We start from the raw sequence: 24632 nt of genomic DNA, 5'->3' as shown, positions 1-24632 counted from the left end.
ATACTGGGCTGGGATGGGCCGAAGCATGGGCTGGGATGGGCCGAAGCATGGGCTTGGATGGACCGAAGCATGGGCTTTTTGCATATCTATATTTTTAGGTTACAGCGGTTTACCCGCGGTATTTTAGAATCCCAGAACATAACTGTGAGTTAGTTTTATCATCGAGTGTGATATATCAGAACTGTGGTTTACTCATGTTGTGTTGTTACACAAGGATTACTGATACTGGTAGCCAAGTTGTAATTTGTTACTCCATCTAATCATAAATACATGCCCTTTTATAAAAGGTTCGGTTAAACTTTTAAAACTTCAACTAACAATAGCTTTCAAAATATTGAATTTGAAAACTTTAAAATTATATATGTAGATTTATCTTGAAAAATACGTTTATAATATCACAAACTTAATAGATTTTATAAATACTAATAAAAAATACTGATCAAATTATACATTAGAGACCGTATCTTATTCAATCTAGCATGTATTTATGACTACAGGGCTTCACTGACTGGCTTGTGCCACTGATAATTGATATCTACTTTCCAGCTTGATACACTGATAAATTTGTTAGGAAATCTAGAGTTTTACAATAGAATATGAGCTCGTTTAGATCTTTTGGAGTTTGACCTTATCGGAATATATCTTTATCTTTTGGAGATTGATTCTATTTCTTAAGGGTTTTAGCATATAAATATAGAGGTGATGCCCCTATTATAGAATACAGATGGATAATAGAGAAAGTTTTTTTTCCTATATTGTGTCTTCTATTTGTGTGATTGTTTATCACTGGAATCTCTGGACTACACCCAGTAGTAGAGGTTTCTTAACACATTATCAATACGAAGTTTTGTCGAAGACCAAGCTAGCGGAACGAATCTATCTACGACCGAACTACACTGCATCAAATTCATCCTGCACCACGTGATCTCATCAATCCCTACGATATGTGTATGCTGAGCAAATAGATCGTTTTACGGAATTGATCTGTTTGCTAGATCATGATTTGTATGTAATTAACGCTGCACGTGGCTATACCATTATCACCTGTAAGCGGCAAGCGCCACCACCCATGATGTGCGCCTACCACCAGCAAAACAGTTGGTCGCCACCGCCCCACTGCCAAGCTGCATGGGGCCGGACCAACACTGCCACTTCTCTGCCGCCGCGGCCGCCTACAGCATGCCGCCAGCCACACCATCACTTGCCTGTATGCGCGACCGTCGGTCTGCGCGTGCGCGCTGCCTTACCTGTTGCACCGATAGCCGTGCCCGTTCCAACAGCCACCGCGCGCCGCCACTTGAGTTGTCGCATGCACCACCCGAAGCCACCGTCATGCGGGCCGCAGCCGCAGTCGATGCTGCATGCCTCCACCCCGACCACCGCGCTTCGTCGCTTGAAGTCGGTCGTTCACCATTGTCGTCGCACAGCCCTTTCGCGAGCTCGCCATTGCCTAGCCAGCCGAGCAGCGCGCCGCCACCAGCACGGGATAGGCCCAACAATCGCCGCCGATGCCGCCACCGGATGGGAACCCTAACTCTAGGTTGACCTCGGATATTGGGCCTTTAACTTCTATTAAGTTTTAAAGATGTCCTCGCTAACGATTTCCATGTAGAATCTGGTGAAGAACATGATATGGAGAACCTACTCATCACTAAGTGGGATAGTAAAGTGAGAATACTAGAAAAATTTCTCGCCATGAGCAGTGACTTGTACTACACTTACATTAGAGCACCTGAAGTGTTCACTACCTTAAGACTATATTTCATAGTGCAGAATTATTCACCTTGGTCTTAGAATGATGAGGAATATAATTACTAACTCACAAGATCATGATATAAATGTAAAAAAAATCCTGAATCATGAAGATTTTATATGTCATGCATGTGCTATCGAGAAAGTAATAATAAGACCATCTACCTTGAAGGTACAATATAAAATCGCTACATTCCTATACCGAATACGTGGGGGATATTTGTTGTCCTATTGCGTCGTTGTCTTGCCTATTTCGGTATTTTATGGTATTGATTGACGCATCCTCGAAGTGATCACATGTATGTATATTATCTACCCGCAACCACATTCTTTGCAAAGTTGATCTCGCAGATAATACAAATTAGGAATAATTTTCTTGATCATCGAGTGAAGTCCATTAGAATGAACAACGATGGAGAATTTACTTCTAAAATATTCAATGATTATTGCATTTGTATGAGAATTAAAGCTCTGATAAAAAGAATAAAATTTATTGCAAAACCTTTGTTGCAGCACTGTAATTTATCTGCTACATGTTAGGGACATGCAGTCTTACATGCAACAACTCTCATTAATTATAATCATCGTCCTATAACATTCATTCACCTACGCAACTAGTGCAAGGGGGTAATTATGAAAAATTCCCATTTGCACAGATTTGAATGTATGGTTTATGCGTCAATAACGCCGCTATAGTGAACAGCTATGAGACCTTTGCAAAAAGTTGGAATATATGTCGGTTATTAGACTGCATCTATAATCTGTTATTTAGAACCAACAACTGGAAATTTATATACGGTCCATTTTGCTGATTGTATTTTTGATGATAATAATTATTTGTCATTAGGGGAAGGAAATATACCCTTGGATGAAAAATATTGAAAAATTATTTGGCAAACTAAAGAAATTGAGACACATGATCCTCGCACTAGTGAAGTAAATGATGAAGTATAGAAAATTATTGATTTGTAGAAATTAGCAAACGATATGTCTGATTATTTTTTGTGATTTGAAGAGCGTGACTAAATCGTATGTGTCTGCACACCATGCATTGGAGAGTGTGGAAGTATCCAAAGAAGGTATCCCTTATCTTGTGCTAGGAGCTCTGAAAAATAATAAAAGGACAAAAAATTTGGTTCCTCAAGTTCCAAATAGCCGGAGACATCTGACAAAAGTGGGGAATGAGAGCTTACCACAGCCGATTATAAAAATACCCCAAAAGAAAAAGAAGAGGAGCCACTTGAGACCTAATGATGGTATGAAACCTAAGAAAGTAGGCATACCAGATTTGAATATTCCCATATAGGAAGAAACTAGTGAAAATACATGTGCTGAAATTGATATTGGTAAACTAAAAGACCTTACTCCTATAGTAAGAAATAATAAAGACGAGATGTAGAAGCAGCTGAAAGTGCAATCTATAATGAAATAGCAATAAACTATGTGAATTCAGAGGATTTTGGAACAAAGCAACCATAGTAGTTGATATATACTTCGCAAATAAAATTATCACATTTTAAGATGATGACCATGAGCCTGTATCGCTCACTGAATGCAGAATGAGATCAGAATAGAAAGATCTACAGAATGCAATAACAGTTAAATTGTTATCCCTAAATAAATGAGAGGTTTTTGGGCCAGTATGCCGCACACCTCCCCACATCAAACCAGTAGGATATAAATAGATTTTTGTTCGCAAGAAGAATAAAATGAATGAAATTGTGAGGTACAAAGCACGATTAGTTGCACAAGATTTCACTCAACGACCAAACATTGATTAAGAAGAAACCTATTCTCCAGTCATAAGTGGCATTACCTTTAGATATTTGATCTCAATGTCAGTCAACCTGAAGTTGAAAATGGAATTGATGGATGTTGTGACTGCATATTTTTGTGGGAGTTTTGTTTCTAATATTTTTATGAAGGTACCTGAATGAATACTATTGTCGAATCAGGATAAAAGAAATAGACACATTTATAGCATACAATTTAAGAAGTCGCTATATGAGTTGAAACAGTCAGGTAAAATATGGTACAATCGTTTAAGTGAATTTCTTAGAAAACGAGGCTATACAAATAACACTGATTGTCCTTGTGTATTCATAAGAAGGAATCAGGATGAATTTTGTATAATATCTGTATATGTGGATGATCTGAATATCATCAGTACAGAAGAAGAAATAAAGGAAGCAAGCTTGTACTTAAAGTCTGAATTTGAAATGAAAGATTTAGGTAAAACCAAGTTTTGCTTAAGCCTGTAGTTAGAGCATGTGATAGATGGAATTTTAGTACATCAGTCAAACTACACTCGGAAGGTGTTGGAGCGGTTTGATTTTGAAAAATCATTTCCCGTTAAACCCTCATGGTTGGAAGGTCATTGCAAAAAGATCAAGATCTCTATAGACCTAGAGAAGATGAGGAAGAAATATTAGGACCAGAATTCCTATATTTAAGTGCAATATGTGCGCTAATATATCTGGCTAATTGTACTAGATCAGACATAGCATTTGCAGTGAATCTAGTTGCATGATACAATGCAGAGCTCACTAAAAGGCATTGGAAGAGCATGAAAGATATTCTACATTACTTGCAAGGTAATAAAGATCTAGGTTTGTTCTACAGAAAGATATCAGGACCTAAGTCTGGTTGGATACGTAGATTCTAGATATCTATCAGACCCGCATGCATACAACGAAATCACAAACTGGTAATATTTTTCTATGTGGTGGAACTGCAATATCCTAAAAATTATTCAAGCAAACTATTGTATCTACTTATATGAACCACTCGAAAATAATAGCTTTATATGAAATTGCATGGGAATATGATTGTCTTAGAAGAGTGATCAATCATATCCAACAGTCATGTGATTTAAACACTAATAACACCCCCACCATTATCTATGAAGATAATGCTACATATGTTGCACAAATGCAATCGGGATATGTAAAAAACAACTTAACGAAGCATATCAACCCCAAGTTTTTTATGCTCATGAATTGCATAAAATGAATGAAATAAAGGTAATACATACCAAATCATGTAAAAATATTACAACTTTATTCACTAAGTCTCTCTGTATCTAGTTTTGAAAGATATGTTCGTAGCATTAGAATGATGATGCTTAGAGAGTTGCACATTTTATGAGAAGAATTTTCATATAATACCGATACGAAGAATTAAATCTTAATCAAGAAGATTAAGTACCAAAAGTTAATCATAAAAATTATATGAAGCATTTTCGCTTTAATGAGTTTTTTTTAAGTTTTTCATGATAAGGTTTTTAACAAGTCAATTCATTTGATTATATCGTGAGCTATGTAATCTTTCTTTTAATTTTTCTCACTGGATTTTTGAGGAGTTTTGATGAGACATATATATTTCACGAGAAATACCCAATGAAGTGTGTTAGGAAACCTGAAATTTTATAACAAAATATAGGCTCATCTTGATCTCTTAGAGTTTGATTATATTATAATAGGTCTTTATCTTTTAGAGATCGATTATATCTCTGAGTGATTTTAGCATATAAATACATGGTGAAGCTCTCATATACATATAAAAAATAGAAAAATTGTTTTCACTACATTATATCTCCTATTTATATGATTATTTATCCTTAAAATCTCTAAACTAAACCTACTAGCATAGATTCCTCAACAAAATCTACTGCTTGGGCCGTGGATCGTCTTCTCGAGTTGTCATTTCTAACATGGTTTTGCCATGCTGTTAGATCGCAGGAACATAGTGTCCAGATCACGGGCACAGGGCAGGAGAGTATCACGCTGTTCCGGACACAGCGCTTGCGGACCTGGTGATGCCTGATCTGAAGAAGATGAATGCTTTAATCCAGTTTGCGATGCAGAATATGGATGGCGTCGCAGCGCAGGCCACACACACAAGGCCAAGATCAAGACCGGATCAAACAATGGTGCCCTGATCGGGAGACGTGACATGCGCCTGACCCGCTCTCCTCTCATTCTGGACGCGTATCAGGTTCACGTCGATCAGTCAGGTAGGCAAGGGGCCAAGGCGTGCACATGACGAGCAGCTCGTCCTGCCTGCCTAGCTCTGCCGTGGCCACGGTGCTGATCTCGTCGTCGTAAGCACAGGCCGGCCGCACTGCTGCCGCATGACCCAACAGTGGCGGTTGGAGACCATAATGCTGTCGCGTCACATGGATTCACCCAAGCGACGTGACCTGTCTGGAGCAGCTGAGTTGCAACCGACACGACGCGGAGGCGGAGCCGAGCTGCACCGACGAGCTCGGGGCACCAATGGCTCGTTTGCTTGCAGCCATGGAATCGGCTGTCTGGCGCAGGCAGCACATTCAGGAGTCCGATTTCGAACGCCTGGGGCTGGATGCTGCTGTCTGGCTCAGGTAGCCGTACTGTACGTCAGAGAATCTTGTCAAAAGAATTGGGGTTTGAGGCTATGTTTTCAGGGGAAATTTCAGTTTTTGGCACCCTGTTGGTGTGTCCGTCCAAGTTTGACACTAGCTGTCGTGTCTTTTATCTTCTAACACCATGCCACACCAACTAGTGTCAAAGTTGGTGAGACAAAATGCACACCAAAAGATAAAATTCACACCAACTAGTGTCAAAGTTGGAGAGACACCAGTTAGGTGCCAAAAACTGGAAAAAAAAATCCTGTTTTCAGGGCCATATTTTCGAGGGAAAATTCGGTTTTTTTGGCAGTGTCCCTCCAACTTTGATACGATTTGTGTTGCCATGCATTTCTTAAAAGAAGAGGGTGGAGAAGAAGAGGAGGAGCATAAATTCAAGTGTTTTTACATTCTAGAAAAATTGGTGTGACAGGATGTTAAAAGATAAAAGATACACCAACTAGTGTCAAAGTTTCTAGAAACACCAAATGGATGGGAAAAAAGCTGAAATTTCCCTGTTTTGGGTGCTGTCCGATTGTCCCAGGAGCATGACGGCCGAGTCATCTCGTCGCATCTCATCGGCAATCCCTTTCCTCGAGGAAAAAAAATATAGAGGCGTGTGTCCAAATCGGCAAGCCCGTCTTAATCGCATGAGCCGAGGGACAAGGAAGGAGGGAGGAGGATAAGCTTGAAAAAACGTCAGCCGGCGCCATGCCGAGGACCGTGACACTGACACGGCGTAGCGAGGGATTCAGAGGCTATAATAGATGAGTCATGAAAGGGAAAAAAGAGTTCAGAGGCAACAGGCGTACTGCATCCTTGCGAATTTCCTAAAGCACTGAACGGTCGGTCCAGTGAGAGCAGACACTCCGTTTCATCCCAAAAACATTTGGCACATGAAACTATAACTTTACCTCTTGATCCTAATTGACAAGATCATTAGTAGCAAACGGATTTCATAACTCAGCAACTAAGAAAAGAGTGGGAGAAAAAAAAAGGTGACGCTAATTTTCAGTCACCTGTTTTTTTTTTAAAAAAAAAAAAATCAGGCGATCAATCTGAGCAACCTAACCTAGGAAGCAAAAGTGCCGACAATGAGTACAAAGCAAAGCCTTGGGAAAGATTGGACGAACACAAAGTCGCACAGAATAATTCTAAAAAAAAGTCTGCACATAATAAATCAGAAACAGATGTTGGTATCTTCAAGTACCCACCTGTATCACTTTTGTGCTGAGAAAGAAAAAAAAAGATATCACCCCACTAGAGGGATTGTGCCCATTGCCCAAGATATACAAGGTTTTAGTAAAGAAACTTTTGCATTGCATTGGGCTTCACATTGTCTAATCTTGTTTTAATCCAATCTTGGAAGAAAGTAACTGGTGTGAGTCATTGGTATATTTCAAGAGGCATGAACCGCATGTCAATGAGGACACCTTCCCAATCAATTATTCAACCACTAGAGATGATTCGCGTTATCACGTATAATGATTAACTTGAACAAATATGAAAAGGAAAAGAGAGAAAAGATCATTGATAGTTTTGCACAAACTAAGACAAAAAAAAAACATGCAAGGGGCAATTCAGTATGTTCATTGAGATTCAGCTCCTAACATTATGTTGGTTGTGTTGCATCGAAGCAGTTTAGAATTCACACAAGAAATAAAAATGATGCGCACAAAAGTGACTAAATAAGATTCAATGCAGTCCTACCCATCAGATTAAGTTGAGCAAAAAAATGTATTAAGATGAACAGAAAAGGACCGCGTTAGCACAGATAAAATAGTGCTTGAATTGAAGGAGAGGGCATCCAGAATAGTAGCAGTACTAGCACAACTACTGATGCATTAGAAGTTGAAACCCCAAACTATTGGCATACGGATATTTAACATAAAAAGAGGCATATAGATTCACATCTAAAAAGATGGATGTGGATGACAACATATTACCACCTCACATTTTGACAACCAGACATACATAGACTTGCTTGCAGGCGGCAAGCAGCATGGACGAGAATGACCTCTGCTACCCTCTACCATCTAAAATTGCTACTAAATATAGCTATAATGAATAGTAAATAAACAGTAAATTTATAAACAGTAACCGTGCAGGCATCCTCTCATTTCGGTTTGGCTTCGCCCCTGCTGCTACCCTAGGCAGCACGCCAAATACATGTGGCTAGGGTGGATAGAACCATGAAGTCACCAGCAGCCATGGCCACCAGGAAAAAAAAAAGGCCATAAAAGAGCAACAGAAATCTGTTTAAGGGTGCGTCTGGAACATTCAGCACAGGACAATGCTGATGTAGCGGTGCTAGCGTACTAGTAAAATTGACAGCCGACCATGTGCCCTGACCCTGACTATTGCGAAGTACCGCATACAGTTCATTTTTATGAGAACCAAGCCAGATCTAACAGGTACCCAAATAGATACGACTTATCTAACATTTAAGGAAGATCTAATACATGGATGTGGCAAAGACAAAACAAGTGGAGTACTAAACATGATTGAATTCAACGCAACACAAGAAACGCGGACAACATGAGAGTCTTTCCATTGAGCAGCACTTGCAGTTGTGATGAATAAACTCTCCAGAAATTGGTAGCACACATGGGGCAACTACACTCGCCAACACAATCATGCTGCCCACGTAGAGAGAAAGCACACCCTTTGTGCTCTCCGACTTTACTGAACATGCTGTTCCCCAACTTAAAGTCATCTTGATCTGATTTTTGTCTTCAGCATGTTGTTTAAGGCGTGTATTGTTCAGATTATATGGACATAAACTAACCCAAATCCTTAAAAATGAATGCAACATTCGACTAAAGCTACACATCGAGGTGGCTAACTCATCACCCATAAGGCCATAACCACTTTTTTTAGCATAGAGGCTAAGTCATCTTCACCATGACAAAAGAGTGGGCAAGATGTCATCCAAAGGTTTAGCATGCTTGGTCTTGCGTTCCGCAATTGCATAATGTTATAGTTTTCACCTTCTGAGACATATATATACTTAGTCCCCATCCAAAGGGAACTCAAGAATGCAACATTTCAAGGAAATGTTTATTGGCAACAAAGCACCAGTTTTTACGAAGGACTGAGTGTAATGTTTAGGTTTTTTTATGAATCAGGCACCATTCGGCCTCCTATAATATTCTGTTCTCTAAATTCAATAGTCTTATTGTGGTACCATCTACAACTATGAGCAAACATTTTGATCCTTTCTCTATTCAAATGTATTAATAAACAATTCCTCCTTGGTAGAAATCTACTGAAACAATAACTACATGAATAAAGAAATAACTAGAGTGTGTGCATGGATCAGTTACAGATCATTGCCATGCCACAAAAGAAGATGCAAAGAGGCATACATAATCAGGGCACTAGAATTGTATATGTATCATATTTGCGTTGCAGAAACAGCCTGTGGAGGAGGATCAAATTGCTGGTTACTACCTTAATCATTTTAAAAGCGGATCATCACTCCAATAAAAAACACCTCTCTAACTGAAAATTTACCTGAATATCTACACACCTTGCAATAACAAGTAAGGAGCTAACTCAAGGGCGATCGATCCAATACATCCAGCTTTCAGCTATTATACACCTGCGGGATGAGCATAGCACAACCATCAATACATACGGTCATCAATGAATCAAACTGTCCTTCAAAGAAACACAGATGTGACATACTGAACGCAAATGATGAAACTTTTACCTGGAAGTCGGAGAGAAGACTCCGGCGACCATCCACGGAGCAGTGGAAGTACACAAGAGCTGAGGATGATCTTGATTCAACAAGTCCCCAGAGCAAGAGGTGTCCATTGAGTTTTGATACCACACGAGAAAAAAATGAACATAAAAATCCATCACAACTCGACGAACAATAATCCAAGAGTAGCAGAAGCATCCCGTGGCTGCATGCATACACTTTTCTCTCCTTCCTATCGTTTTCCTCTTCAAGGAAGACCAAGAAACGCATGGTTGAACGACCTACTACTGTCCGGACTCCTCGTCGGACTCGCCGTCCTCGCGGTCGTCCTCCCCATCCTCCTGCTGCTGGTGATGGTGATGCTGGTGCGCGTGCGGGTGCTGCAGCTGACTGCTGGCCCCGGCGGCCCCGACCTGGTGGTAAAACTGGCTGAGTGAATGCGCGGTGAGCACGCCGATGTGGCCGTCCTGCGACAGGCCGAGCTCGAGCCCCGGCATGGTCGCCGCGTTGTGTCCGTGGAACATGGGAGCGAACCCGATGTGCCCGCCAGCGCCGAGGCCCCCTCCGGCGGCGCCCCCGCCCGGCAGTTCGAGGCCGGCGGGGAGCCCCATCCGCTGCATAAGCCCGCCGATACCAGCAGCATCGGCGCCGCCCGCGGAATTCAAGAAGCCGGGCGAGAACCCAGCGGACGCGGCGGGCGGCGCCCACATGTGGTGGTGGTGCGGCCTGACAAACGCGGTGGTGGGCGATGTGAGTGACGGCACGGAGGCGAGCGCGGACGCCGGTATGGTCCCCGTGCCTGTGGCGGCGACGATGGCCGGCTCGGCCTGCTGCAGCAGCCACTGCACCGTCTCGCCGTCGGACTTGTGTCCGAGCTCCCTCGTCAACTGAAAGATCCGCGCGGCGCAGAGAGCCGGCATCCGGATCCGGCGCCCCCTGCCGTCGACTTTGGTGTGGCGGTCCTTGTTGGAGCTCCGCTTGGGCGCCAGCGACTGCTGCCTTCGTTCCCCTGCCGCCGCCTGCAGCAGCTGCTGCTGCTCCTTCCCACCGCCCCCATCCTGCTGCGGCTGGTGGATTTGGATTTGCAGGTGGTGGTGCTCCTGGTGCTGTGCCGGCTGCTCCTGGTGGTGGTGGTAGTCCTCGGGATCCAGCTGCTGCTGCTGCGCGGTCGAGGTGGTGGGCTCCGTTTTGTTTAGCGGTGGGGGTGTGGGGAACTTGGGGTCCATCTCCAGAAACACAACTGCAAACTGCACCGACTCCTCTTCCCAACCAACAGCTAATCAAATCAGCCTCTTGCTCTTGCCTTCTTCTTCCCCTGCCCTGAGGAAGCCAAGAACAAGGAGAAGATGATAGGGCAAGACTCGAGAGTCGAGATGATGGAGAGAGATGGTGATGGCCCTGATAGGGAGGACAGGAGGTGAGGGGTGGTGGAGGAAGAAGAGAGAGAATAGAAGGAGAGAGAAGGGGGGAATAAGAAAATCTAGGGAAAGATACCACAGTGCACCCACTTTCTAGATTTACTCTGCTAGTATTTGGACTTTCCTTCTCCTCTGCTCCATTGCCATGCCCTCCTATCTCCTCTCACATCATTCTGGGGTTTTACCCGATGCTAATCTTTCTGAAGTGATGCTTAGCATGGTGTTTTACTAATTACTGCCCCCCCTGAGGTTGGTAGAACTCACCGAGGGCTGAGACTGGGTGCGATGCAAAGGATAGTTTTTAGAAAGGGAAAGAGGGGGCAAAGTTGTCAGCCGCTAAGAAGAGTGCATTTTTCTTACGTCCACCTGGACCAGTAGCGACAGCAATGCTTATCAGACTGTTACAGCCTGTGATCCGATCATTATCACCAGATGTAGCACAATTGTATATGTGAACACCTAGTTTTGTTGTTTGTTTACACTTCACACTTAAATAATAGTATTACTATAACAGGCAGTAGTGCCACTACTATAGTGATATGTATACAGGGGTAGATCTACATTTAAATAATAGTATTACTATGACAGGAGGTTTCAGCCCCACAGCTAGGACTCCATTGAAGATTAGAGCTGAAGAATGAGGAGAAAGGGAAATAAAAAGAGGAAGATAAGGTGAAAGAGAAAGAAATAGCCTCCCTGCCCATCGGATCTGTGTCCATCACTATATGTAAAGCATTGCTAGAAGCATCGGGATGACACAGGTTCCACGGTGCATGATGCTGCAGAAGGTGATATTCAAGTAAAGATAATATTATATGGATTCTGAAATAAGGACGTAGAATGACTCCTGTTCCTACTCCTACTTATTAAGGAAAATAGGCTTATAAAACATTTTCCAGATGCTTGACTTCGGTGCAGGTGGACGGAGCAGATGCATGCGATGTGAACTGAACTGAACTGAACTGAACATAGCCCTCCCTTTCAGGGGCCTGTGTACTTATTTTCATGCATGCTTGCGCTCGGAAGTCTGACGCCCGGACGGCGCAATTGGCTGCTGTGAAACTCTTGACTCCAACACAGAGCTTGGACGGTCTGCAACTCCACGAGCGAAGCACGAACCCTGCAAATTCACTGTGCAGCCTGCGGTACAACTAGACGGCCGAACGGAACAAGAAAAAACAACTGTTTTCCATTGTTCCCTAAGACAGACCTTAACAACAAATTGTTATGGTAGAAATGGCTGCAAATCAATTTTTATAGTGATGTTTTAGACTGTAGTCAGTGGTGAGTACAGAACAGCTGCTCTTATGGCTCATCCACCTTTATCTTCTTTTCTCCTTTTCTCCTATTCTTTTCTTCTTTCTCTTATCCATGATAAGAATTTCCCCCCTCACCTCTCTAAATCCTCCCCTGACTGTAGCAGTAGTGTAACCTTAAACCTAAGCCAATCGGTATTTTGATTGAGCTATCCACTTCATTCCACGCATGATGATTTGAAGTGCACTCTTGCATGAGCGACCCTTGGAGAGATTTCATTAGCATTTCATGTCCCCGTCATGCCTTTTGCGTTACCATCATCAGTATAAGCAACAATATCATAAAATCATCTTTATATAAGTAACCAATCACAATCTTAACTTTTATATTCGTTTATGCAGCTTCAAATTTAATCAATCAAATAGAAACTTAGCTTAGCTTATTCGGACAAATACAACTAAACCAACACTCATCTTTTCAATAAATATAGCTCTACTCAGTTAGATTATACGACATAGCTCTACATGACCCCATCGAGAGACCAAACACAACCTTAAGGAATTCTCCCAAAGTACTAACCTGGCCTGTCTATTCCTCACCTGACAGCCTAATTGGCATCTCACTGCTCCCTCCTCAGCTTAAATCAGTCAGGCATCTCTCTTTTTTTACCAGAGATTACCTCGGCTTGTATTAAAAGCCAATAAACAAGTTCACATCCACATGAGTATGGAATATAGCCACTAGAACAAGAAACAAAAAGAGCTGGGGATACCAACGATCTGTATAGACATACCAACATTCCTAGACCAAGGCTATAAGTTACTGTCCAATTACATTAAATACCAATAACAGCATCTAACAGCTCGCCAATATCACAAACGGGGCTAGGATTAGGCGCGAAGCCCTGCAGCAATTCCCAGAGGTGAGCAGAGGCGTTGTCCACCTTTAATTTATCATCAGCAGATAGGAGGATGCCCCATTTCTACACAAACGATAGAGCGAGAATCAAAACTGCATCAGGCCTTTTGGGGAGCTCCTTCTCGATCGCCATTGTGTTCCTCGTCCTCCACAGAGCCCAAACTATACCTGCAAAGAGGAAAATCCCTAGATTTTGAGAGACGTTAAACAACTTCTGAAGCCAGCTCGCCTATAAGTTGGCTACCAAGGTAGGGAAGCCATTCCAACAAAAGGCTTCTCTCAGAGCACTCCATGAAAACTGCGTGAGCACACACCCAAAAAAGACATGGTTGATATTCTCAATTTTACCATACATGCAGCAGTGCTGACTCCCCTTCTAGCCCCTCTTCTTAAGGGTGGAAGCGACTGAGAGTTTATTATGAAGCATCTGCCAAAGAAAAATCTTAATTCTGAGTGGTAATTTAGAGGCCCATATCTTCTTAGCCCCCTTGCTGAAAACCCCCTCAAACATTAGGAATCTATATAAAGACTTAGTAGTGAAAGTCCTTGATTTGTCTAGAACCCAATCTACCTCGTCTTCAAACTCATTCATCTGCACATTTTGCAGCTTGTGCATCAGCTCCTCCCATTAGAGCAGATCATTATCTGTCAAACTTCTATTAAAATGGATCTCCCACTCATTATCTACATAACTGTCAGACACTAAAGGTTCTGGATTATCACACATGCTAGAAAGGGCAGTGAACTGGATCTTAAGTGGAGTTTCTTCCAACCACACATCCTTCCAGAAAAAGACTTTATTACCTTTATTCACTTTATATATGACTCCCCATTGAAAAAGATGCTTGACCTTGTGCAAACCTTGCCACAACTGAGAAGTTCCTCTCTGTTTGGAAGTGAAGAAGTTACCATCTAGCATGTATTTGGCTTTGAGAAGTGTGAGCTAGATCTCCTCCTTCCCTGAGTAAATCTTGCCAATCCATTTGATAAGTAGGCATTCATTCATAATCATTGTGTTTAAAATGCCAAGACCACCATAGTCTTTAGGCCTATAAATGGCTTTCTATTTAGCCAAATGATATTTGTTTACATCCTCAGCCCCCCTCTAAAAGAACCTAGATCTGATGGTGTCATTTTCTTGTGTACCCCTTTAGGGAGAAAGTAAAATCCTATAGTATATATGGGAAGACTGGTTATGCATGAATTTGTCAGAGTCAATTTGCTCCCATATGTTAGGTATTTACCCTTCCATGTCTAACCTTTTGCTTATTTTTGCTAGGAAAGATGCAGTGATGCCTAGGTGATGATCTGAGACAGGGATACCCAGATATTTTAGATGTATCTCCCCAAGTTTACAGTTGAGCATATTGGCCACCTTATATTGTTCCTCCTGTTCCATCTCAAATGTAAATACCTCAGTCTTGTTGAAGTTTATTTTGAGCCCATATAACCATTCAAAGCAGTAGAGTATGATCTTAAGATTGAGAATTGATCTATCAGATCCATCAAACATTACTATTGTTTCATCATCATATTGGACATGGGTGATCCCTCCTAGAATCAGTTGGTTCACCACTCCCTCAAGCAGACCTTTAGAATATGCTTTGTCCATCAAAGCATTCAGAGTATTTGCTACAATGTTAAAAAGCAAGGGGGAGAGAGGGTCATCCTGTCTTAGCCTCTTATAGGTTTAAAAAAAGTCCCCTTTGACCATTAATATTAATGCAAACCTGCCTCCCTTAATAGATTGCGTAATCCACTCAATTCACATCGGGGGAAATCCCTTCCCTTTTATGACACCTTCAAGGTAACTCCACTTTACTTTGCCGTATGCCTTTTCAAAGTCTATCTTCACCAGCAAACCTTGCTTTCTTGTTCTTCTTAATTCATGAATGACTTCATGAAGGGTCACCACATCCTCCAGGATGTTCCTACCCTTAATGAAGGCAGTTTGGCTTGGACCAATAACCTCCTTGGCTATATGTGTGAGCCTGTTAGTGAGGACCTTAGTGAAACCCTTGAAGTCCACATTGAGAAGGCATATAGGTATGTATTGTTTAATTATGTTAGCCTTTCTAGTTTTAGGAATCAGTGTTATCACCCCATAGTTTAGCCGTTTGAGATCAAGCCTCCCTGCATGCAGGTCATTAAACATGTAAAAAATGTCCTCCTTGACATAGTCCCAGAAGATCTTGAAGAAGGTGGTAGTGAAGCCATCAGGCCTAGGTGCTGAATCTTCTTTCATGTCCCTAAAGGCATCCTCAATCTCCTTGGCAGAGAAAGGTTGAACCAGAGTGTCAATGTCTTCAGCTGGCAGCCTGTTATGATTATCCCAGAAGGAACCAGCAAGTAGTAGGCCATCTCTTGAGTCAGCCTCAAAGAGCTTTTTGTAGAAGTCATAGATGTGTTCCCTGAGCGGGGATTGAGAGGTGATCTGACCTTGATCAGTCTCCATAGACAAGATTAGATTATTCCTTCTTCTCCCATTGGCTAGAAGGTGGAAGTATCTGGTGTTGTTGTCCCCCTCTTTGACCATAGTTCTTCCACATTTATGCTTTTAAAGGATCTCCTCTATGGAGATGGTTTTTTCAAGATTCTCTTCTAGCCTATATCTATTTTCCCAATCCATCTTGGATAACCCATCAGAGTCGGCTCTTTCATCAAGTGCAGCAATTTGAGCCAGCAGGTCTTGTTTCTACTTGTTCTGCTCACCCACCTTTTGCTTATGCCATCCTCTAATGAATTGGCTGGTGTCACATAGGCTTCCATTCCATTTATCCATAGAGTAGACATTTTCATACATTCTTCCTTTCTTTTCCAACCACCTTTGGCAAACCAACTCTTTGAAGTTTTCAGTGAGCAGCCATTGTCTTTCAAAGACAAAGTATTTGCCTCTTTGGACCCCATTCTCCCCTGAATCCAAGACAATTGGGCTATGATCTGAGCAAACTCTAGTCAGGCTCCATGCATGATATAAAGGGAAGTGTTGTTCCCAACTACTGGACATTAAGAACATGTCCAAGTTCACCATTACTGACTTTGACTGCTTATTAGTCCAAGTGTATTTGGGTCCGGCTCTTTTCACCCCTCTAAAGTTAAAGTTCTCAATGAAACCATTAAAGAGGTCCATCAGGTTCTTATCTAAGTTACCACTATTCTTATCATTTGACTCTCTAGTGAGGATAAAATCACCCCCAAGAACAATAGGTAGTGACACGTTGTCACATATTGCCTCCAATTCACAAATAAAATCTTTTGATGTCTTATGGTCTGCAGGGCCATAGACTGTGATGAATTCCCATCTGAGGTTGGTTATCCTCGACCTCATAGTGATCTGGATGTAGAATTGGTATAACTCCCAATGCTCTAATTCTAGCAGGTCATTCTTGACCCCTACTAGAATCCCCCCAGAATGGCCCTGGGTTGGTAGAACAGTCCAAGAGAAGTCATGTCCCCCAGAGATTTCTTTAAGCTCTTTAGCTGTGAAGTCCTTCTTCATAGTTTCGTGTATGCCCAGGATGTCCAGCTTTTCCTGCATGATGTAGTCTTTAAGCTGCTTCCTTCTTGTTGCTTTCCCCAACCCCCTAGCATTCCATATGAGGATTCTCATTTATACTTTTTTTCTTGGTCTGTCTCTTCCTCTTCTTTTCTCAGGGGCACCCCTTGTGACCTCCCCTTTTTCTGATCCTGGCTTGCCATAGCCTCTCACAGAGTTATCAATGACCTCCATGTTCAACTACTGTTCTAGGTCCTCTACCTTGGCAACTTCCTTCTCATTTTGCTTTTGAAGAAAAGCTTTAAAGGTTGCCTCAGCAGTCTTAACCCTAGCTAATTCCTCAGCATTAAAGGCATCTATTTGGATATTAATATCATCAGCTACTAGATCTAACTCAGAAATAACATTTGCAATGCATTCACTGGAGGTATTATTCAGGATAGTAAATTGATTCCGATTTAGGGCAATACCTGTAGAATAGTTCTTCTGCTGAGCTCTTTTCATGGCCTTGGCCTGAATGGAGATCCCATCCATAGGGATCCTGGAGCTTGCCCTAGTTGCAGGTTGGGCCTCTTCTCTTGTAGGTCCTAATCTTTGAGCTTTTAGCAACAATCACTCATCCATGGGAGATATCCCCCTCCTCAGTCTTGGAGCTCAACTGAGATAAGTTATCAAAATTCTCATCTTCTGCCTCCCTACTTGTCTGCATACCAGGATAACTTAAAGTGCTATGTCCAGTCTGAGTCTCAGGGTGATGATCAGATACGTTGGAAGGGGGAGGAGACAAGCATGTCCAAGAGCTAGCACACATCAGGTAGGAGCCCTCCAAGTTGTGGACAATTATCATGCCATCAGGAACCACCTCCTCCTATGTGCTTGTCACCTCACTCCCCTGCCCATCCTCCTTCTCATTGGGTTCCTTGGGCTGTCCAGGGTCATGTAGCAGGAGTCCCTCCTGTTAAAGAAGGAATCAGCTAATAAATATCGAGTAGATAGATATCCATTGTTAGGATCTCAACCAAATGTAGTTAAGTTAGGATCCTAACCGAATATGGTTTGGCTGAGTCTTATTTGTAAGATGTAATCTTGAGACCTTTATATATATGATCACCCGAGCATCTCATAGTAGTTGTGGCAATTCCCAAAACCAATCTACTAGCTATTTTTACATGGTATCAGGGCCTGAGCTTTTCTGATATCCACCAATGTTGATCGAATCCACCATCAGCACTGCGTCATCATCGTCGCTGCAACCCACCGTCACCGGCGTGACTGGGAGTGGACTGACGCTCTTCGCTGCGCCCAATTTCGCCTAGTTCATCAGCAAAAAGCTGGGATGCGATAACTATCTTCTTTGGAGGGCGCAGATTATGCCCTTCCTGATAAGCCATGGATACCTTGGCTTTGTTGATGGCTCCACTCTGTGTTCGCCCATGATGATCACTGTCACTGGAGAGGGTGGTGCAGCATAAGCGCCGAATCCGAAGTTTCTGAACTGGGTTCGACATGATCAAACTGTCATGGGTGCCATCAACTCGTCCCTAACAAGAGATGTCCTCTCTCAGGTGATTCTCCTCTCCACATCCTATGAAGTTTGGAGTACCCTGGAGAGACTTTTCTCTGTGCAGACGAATGCCCGCATGGTTGAAGTCCGGATGCAACTGTCTCACCTAAGTAAGAAAGACAACAGTGCTGCGGAGTACTTCCATAAGGCAAAGAGTCTAGCTGATCGGCTAGCTACTGCCGGCAAGCCATTGCTGGATGAGGAGATAATCGCCTATCTTCTCTCCGGCTTGGACGATGAGTATGATTATCTGGTGACAACAATCACTGCACGGATGTCGCAGAGTGAACCCATGATGCTCAGTGAGTTCTACAAGAACTTCATCAACTATGAGGCCAGACTTGATGGCCGCTCTCGGTCCAAGCAGATGGATGGTGGAGCATTTGAAAATTTTGCTGGCCGTGGTGGGAACAACAACCGTGGCCAGAACAACAATCGTGAAGGCAGACTTGGTGGTGGCGGCAGTGAGCATGGCTGTGGCCGTGGCAGGAGCAAGGCACCACGCAACAACAATTCCAGCTCAAGCAGCAGCAATCGTCCTGTTAGTTAGATTTGCAAGAAGATTGGACATGTTGCTGTCAAATGCTGGTAATCACTCGTTTGAAGTTGATGATACCCATGCTGCGAATTTTTGTCATCATGACAATAGCGCCTATCAAGTTGACACAAATTGGTACAGTGACACCAGGGCAACATATCACATAATAGTGATCTTGATCGCCTCACCACACGCGAACGCTATCATGGCAAGGAGTAGATTCACACAGCCAATGGCTCGGGTATGCCAATTCTTCATGTTGAAAATTCTTGGCTCATCACTCCTCATAAAACTCTAAAACTTTGTAATGTTCTTCATGCACCTAATGCCTCCAAAAACCTTCTATCAGTTCATCGTTTTACTCGTGATAATGATGCCTTCTTTGAATTTCATCCTGATTTTTTTGTGCTTAAGGATCATGCAACGAAGATCCCACTGCTCCAAGGTCGATGTGATGCTGGTCTTTATCCCATACCGTCCATGCAGTTCCTCAATTCTAGCAAGAAGGCACTCCATACGTCTCCCTCTTCCCTAGAGCAGTGTCACATGCGTCTGGGTCTCCCTACGCCAACTATAGTTAATAAAATTCTTCAATCCCATAGTTTAGTTTCGTCAAATAAAGAGTCTGTAGCTACTATTTGCAGTGCTTGTCAAATGGGCCAAGAGCCATCAATTGCGTTTTTCAGACTCGAGTTCATCTGTTGCTACACCTCTTGAACTTGTTCACTCTGACGTTTAGGGTCCTACTATCCCATCCGCTAGAGGTTTTAAGCATTATGTCAGCTTTGTTGATGCTTTCAGTCACTACACTTGGCTCTATCTTTTAAAACACAAATCTGATGTTGAACAAGCCTTTTTGCTATTTCGGTCACAAGCAAAAAGATCACTCAACAAGAAAATTATCTCTTTTCAAAGCGACTGGGGTGGTGAATTTCAACAGCTTAATTCCTTGTTCAAGCAGCAAGGCATCACTCACTATGTCTCTTGTCCTCACACCCATCAACAAAACGGTATGGTTGAACGAAAACACAGTCATATTGTTGAGACAGGCCTAGCTCTCCTTTCCCATTCATGTGTTCCACTTCTTTTTTGGGACGAAGCGTTCCTCACTGCTTGTTATCTCATCAATCGGCTTCCTTCCCCCACTATTCAGAACTCCACACCTCTCAAGCGACCTTTTCATGTTGAACCAGCTTATCATACCTTGCGTGCTTTTGGGTGCACTTGTTGGTCAAATCTTCGCCCATTCAACAAACACAAACTTCAATTTCATTCCTAGTTATGTGTGTTTCTCGGGTTTAGCTCGATGCACAAAGGATTCAAATGTTTGCATATTCCCATGAGTCGTGTTTATATTTCCCGTGATGTTATTTTTGATGAGCATATCTTTCCCTTTACCACCCAAAACCCCAGACCCCCTCCATCCTCATCAGTGACAGAAGCCTCCCTTCTTCCATAGCTTCTCCCTTTGATTCCTGCTGCTGAGAATGCCTAGCCTGAAGTTTTGACTAATCCATCTCTTGGACAAACTGATTTTGCTCTTGATCGTGGTGGTACTGTGCAGGTAACAGGTGTTATGGAGGATGCTGCTGGTGTTTCTAATGGAGCATCCCTCACCGAGCCAGATTTCCTCTGATTCTTCCTCTGCACAGCCGAGCCCGAGTTCTGAATTTTGTCCAACAATAGAGGCGGCTCAGCCTGTTTCATCCCAGCCAGTCACGCGTCTTCAGCACAACATCAGAAAGCCTTAGACATCACATGATGGTACTGTCTTCTATGATCCTCGCAGTAGGACGTTCTCGGTCTCCACATCTGAGCCAGTTGAGCCTGCTTCTTTTGTTGATGCTCTTCAGCAACCCTAATGGAAAGCCATGGTTGAAGAGTATGAAGCCATCCTGCATAATAAGACTTGGCGCTTTGTTCCTCCTGTGCCGGGCCAGAATATTGTGGACTGCAAATGGGTTTATAAACTTAAGAGACATGCTGATGGTTCTATTGAACGCTTCAAGGCACGCTTGGTTGCTAAGGGCTTTTGGCAGCAATATGACATTGATTATGATGCAACCTTTAGCCCGGTTGTCAAGCTAACTACAGTTCGGCTTGTTCTTTCAGTTGGTGTTTCTCGTGGGTGGTCTCTTCGATAAGCTGATGTCAAGAATGCATTCTTGCATGATGATCTCCGAGAAAATATTTATATGACTCAACCTCCAGGGTTTGTGGATGTGACCAAACCTTGGCATGTTTGCAAGCTTGATAAAGCTATCAATGGGTTAAAGCAAGCCCCGCGTGCATGGTATCACAAACTAAGTTCCAAACTCCTGGAGCTGGGTTTCACTTCATCCAAGGCTGATACATCCCTTTTCATTCTTCGGAAAGATGGAGTTCAAATGTATGTCCTTATCTATGTTGATGACTTGGTTATTGCAAGCTCCTCTGCACCTGCTGTTAATAATTTGCTTCGCCAGCTACATCAGTCTTTTGCCATCAAGGATCTTGGTCCCCTTTATTATTTTCTTGGCATTGAGGTGACTGCAGATCCAGGGGGATCACTCTCTCACAACAGCGATATGTTCAAGATATTTTGAAGCGCACAAATATGCAGAACTGCAAGCCTGTTACCACTCCATTATCCAGTTCAAAAAACTATCTAGAACCACAGGCAACCCACTGACAGCTAGAGAAATGACACGATACCGTAGTGTGGTGGGTGCTCTTTAGTATTTATCACTCGCCCTAATATTGCTTATTCAGTCAATAAGGTGTGTGAATTCTTGCAAACGCCGACTGATGTTCACTGGGGTGCTGTCAAGCGCATTCTTTGTTTTCTGCAGCATACCAAGACTGATGGGTGAGAATCCATCGTGATACCTCCATGCTGATCAGCGGCTTCTCTGATGCAGATTGGGCGGGGTGCCCTGATGATAGGAGATCAACCGAAGGTTTTGTTGTATTCTTATGAGCCAATCTTGTATCATGGAGTGCAAGAAAGCAAGCTACGGTTTCTCGTTCAAGCACCGAATCTGAGTACAAGGCTCTAGTGAACACTACGACTGAAATCATTTGGATACAGTCGGTTCTAGATGAACTTGGGGTAACACTTGCTCGAGCACCTGTTCTATGGTGTGACAATCTTGGAGCAACATACTTATCAGCCAACCCAGTGTTTCATGCAAGGACCAAGCATATTGAAATTGATTTTCATTTTGTTCGTGAACATGTTGCGCGCAAGGCACTGGAAGTCAGATTTATCAGCACAGATGATCAATTAGCTGATATTTTCACCAAAGCATTGACTGTTGATGTTTTTGGGAAAATTCGGCACAATCTCAACTTGACTTCTAGCAAGCTGGGATTGAGGGGGGATGTTAAAGAAGAAATCAGCTAGTAGATATCGAGTAGATAGATATCCATGGTTAGAATCTCAACTGAATGTAGTTGAGTTAGGATCCTAACTGAATATGGTTTGGCTAAGTCTTATCTGTAAAATGTAATCTTAAAACTTTTATATATATACTAGTTGAGTACCCGTGCGTTGCAGCGGAAACAAAAATTACACAAACTGACTTCAAGCATATGCAAAAGCTAATACTTACATCAACAAGTAAAATAAACAATCAAAAAACAAACCCATCATACTTTGTAACTCCCAAAGGCACTTAAAAATTAACCTTGCTTAGATTCTATACCTCCACAGATCCATCACTAATCGTAGCAAGAATTGTAGTCTGCTCTGGCACTTTAAATGCAAGAGTCCCAGCCAGTTGACTTATGTTATAAGTTATTTTGTCCGGAAGAATAAGCATGCAGTAGTCATTTCTGAGCGATTAAAGGAGCTTTTCATTTCTTTACTTGTAGCATGAGTTCTTCAAGCTGGCTTGTAAAGACCTAGCATGTCAATGCATCGTAAGGCTGCAACCTGCAATGAAAGAAATAGCAATTCTAGAGAAATATAATAATGTCATAAAATTGTTTCCGAAGGACTCGTGAATACAATCATGTATGAAAATTATGTGCATATAGACACAATACTTTTCCATGGATCTCGTATTTGATTGACCCATCCAACTCAGCTACCAGCGCCATTAATTTCGAAACTGTGCTGTTGATATCTGGTACAGTGAAGGACAGCATTGAAGAATAGACTCTCTGCGATGCAAGATTACTGCAAATATGTATGAAATAGACAACATTTACAATTCCATGCGCTGGCCCATTGCAAAAACATGCTAAAATGTCTCAAGAACATACATTTTGCAACTGGAAATTTATATATCTTTCTTAACATACAACTATCCCCATACTCCACACGAACATGATGTTTCACTATCCTATATTCATATAATGATGATCTTCAGAGTCCATGAGAAGAACTGACAAGTGACAAAAGCTAAGGAGGACAAATTAATCCAATAGTTGATCAAATATTTTCATACACTGAATACCACAGCTGTTCTTGATCTAAGCTTGCAAGAAGCACCATGAAAACATATGAAGTGTATTTTTCATGCAATATTAAATCTAGGGTCATCCCTCATCTTGGTCATTGTTTTCTCAAGAATAATGGGCAATCTGCAACCTCGCAGATCCAACACTCCTTCGGCCGTACCATACGTTGGAGCATTGCTATGGCCGCGATGCATGTTTGACATGTATTGGTGTCGGGCACACGACCTATGGTAAGTCCAACCATGCACATCAAAAAAAGAACCTTTTGCTCAAAAGCCTGAAGCCCACCAGGCCACCAGTAAGTTGTGAAGCGTGCAAGAGAAAAATCACTTAGTCGTGACTCCATCTTACCTGCACAGCTACTCATCTAAGCTGTGCTAGGTGCTCATGGCAAATAAGGAAATTGGAAAAGGAAGTATTTTTCAACACCCATTTCATATGCACAGGAAAAATTTCAAGACAAAGTTCTTTCTACTCCTGGAGCCCAGATTTTCACGACTGGATCTGAAGTTGGCTGTATTTCGGTAGGAACGTACTATACCGAATATCTAGCAATGTGCAGTCATGCATGCCATCACCAATGTGTTTTCAGCGTCTGACAAGTGCACCACACACGCATTTCATCAAACACATGAACCTCACAGCACGGAGCACCACCGCAGCAGCAAGCAGCCGAACCCCCTCCGCCTCATTCCGTCAAACCCCTCTCAATAGTCAATACGCATCCCCTACAACCACCCGAAGGCCTACGAACCAGAGAACACGACGAGGAGAGGGCAGTATCAGCAGCCGCACCTATCGTTGGTGTGCACGAGCGCGAGCTTGAGTGGCCCCGACGGGAGCTCGGCCCAGCGGAGCGTCACACGTTGACGCTGAAGTCGTGCCCCTCCGCGTAGAACCACGCCGCCCGCGGCACGTCCCGGGGCCGCTGCAGCACACATTGGAGCGTCGCCGCTGCCATCCCCCACCACCTCCTTTTCCCTTCCCTCCCCTTCCACACCACGCCAGCGACACGCACAATACTCTCAGATCCAATGGCCCAGAGCGTGAGCTGGAGGCCGACGAACGGCGTGGACGCGGTGGCCGTGACCCGGCGCCTCCGCGATGAGGTGGCGCAGAGGGGAGGCAGGTCGGCGCGATGAAGAGGGAT

The 24632-nt window shown here is 42.9% G+C and overlaps 1 protein-coding gene and 1 pseudogene across 2 annotated transcripts; both read right to left on the bottom strand.

Moving 5' to 3' along the window:
* Window positions 1–9333: 9333 nt before the first annotated feature.
* LOC133927627 (transcription factor TCP20-like) lies at window positions 9334–11442 on the bottom strand. Of its 2 annotated transcripts, XM_062374085.1 has the most exons (3): window positions 9852–11442; window positions 9653–9740; window positions 9334–9557 (listed from the first exon to the last, which is right to left on the bottom strand). In XM_062374085.1, the coding sequence occupies exon 1, from the start codon at window positions 11069–11071 to the stop codon at window positions 10130–10132; it is 942 nt and encodes a 313-aa protein (XP_062230069.1). In that variant the 5' UTR covers window positions 11072–11442; the 3' UTR covers window positions 9334–9557; window positions 9653–9740; window positions 9852–10129. The 2 variants fall into 2 exon arrangements, with proteins under 2 accessions (XP_062230069.1, XP_062230063.1); XM_062374079.1 differs by having other exon boundaries at window positions 9490–9740.
* An 11459-nt stretch (window positions 11443–22901) lies between these two features.
* Window positions 22902–24443, bottom strand: LOC133890929 (uncharacterized; annotated as a pseudogene).
* Window positions 24444–24632: the final 189 nt, after the last annotated feature.

This window comes from Phragmites australis, chromosome 1 (assembly GCF_958298935.1).
Source record: "Phragmites australis chromosome 1, lpPhrAust1.1, whole genome shotgun sequence".
In the NCBI taxonomy this organism is placed as follows: domain Eukaryota; kingdom Viridiplantae; phylum Streptophyta; class Magnoliopsida; order Poales; family Poaceae; genus Phragmites; species Phragmites australis.
Note: the sequence above shows the minus strand (reverse complement) of the source record. Positions and strands in the feature narration are given on the sequence as shown.

Coding starts and splice junctions, on each gene's coding strand:
- LOC133927627 (XM_062374085.1), bottom strand. CDS start 11,071: ATGGACCCCAAGTTCCCCACACCCCCACCGCTAAACAAAACGGAGCCC.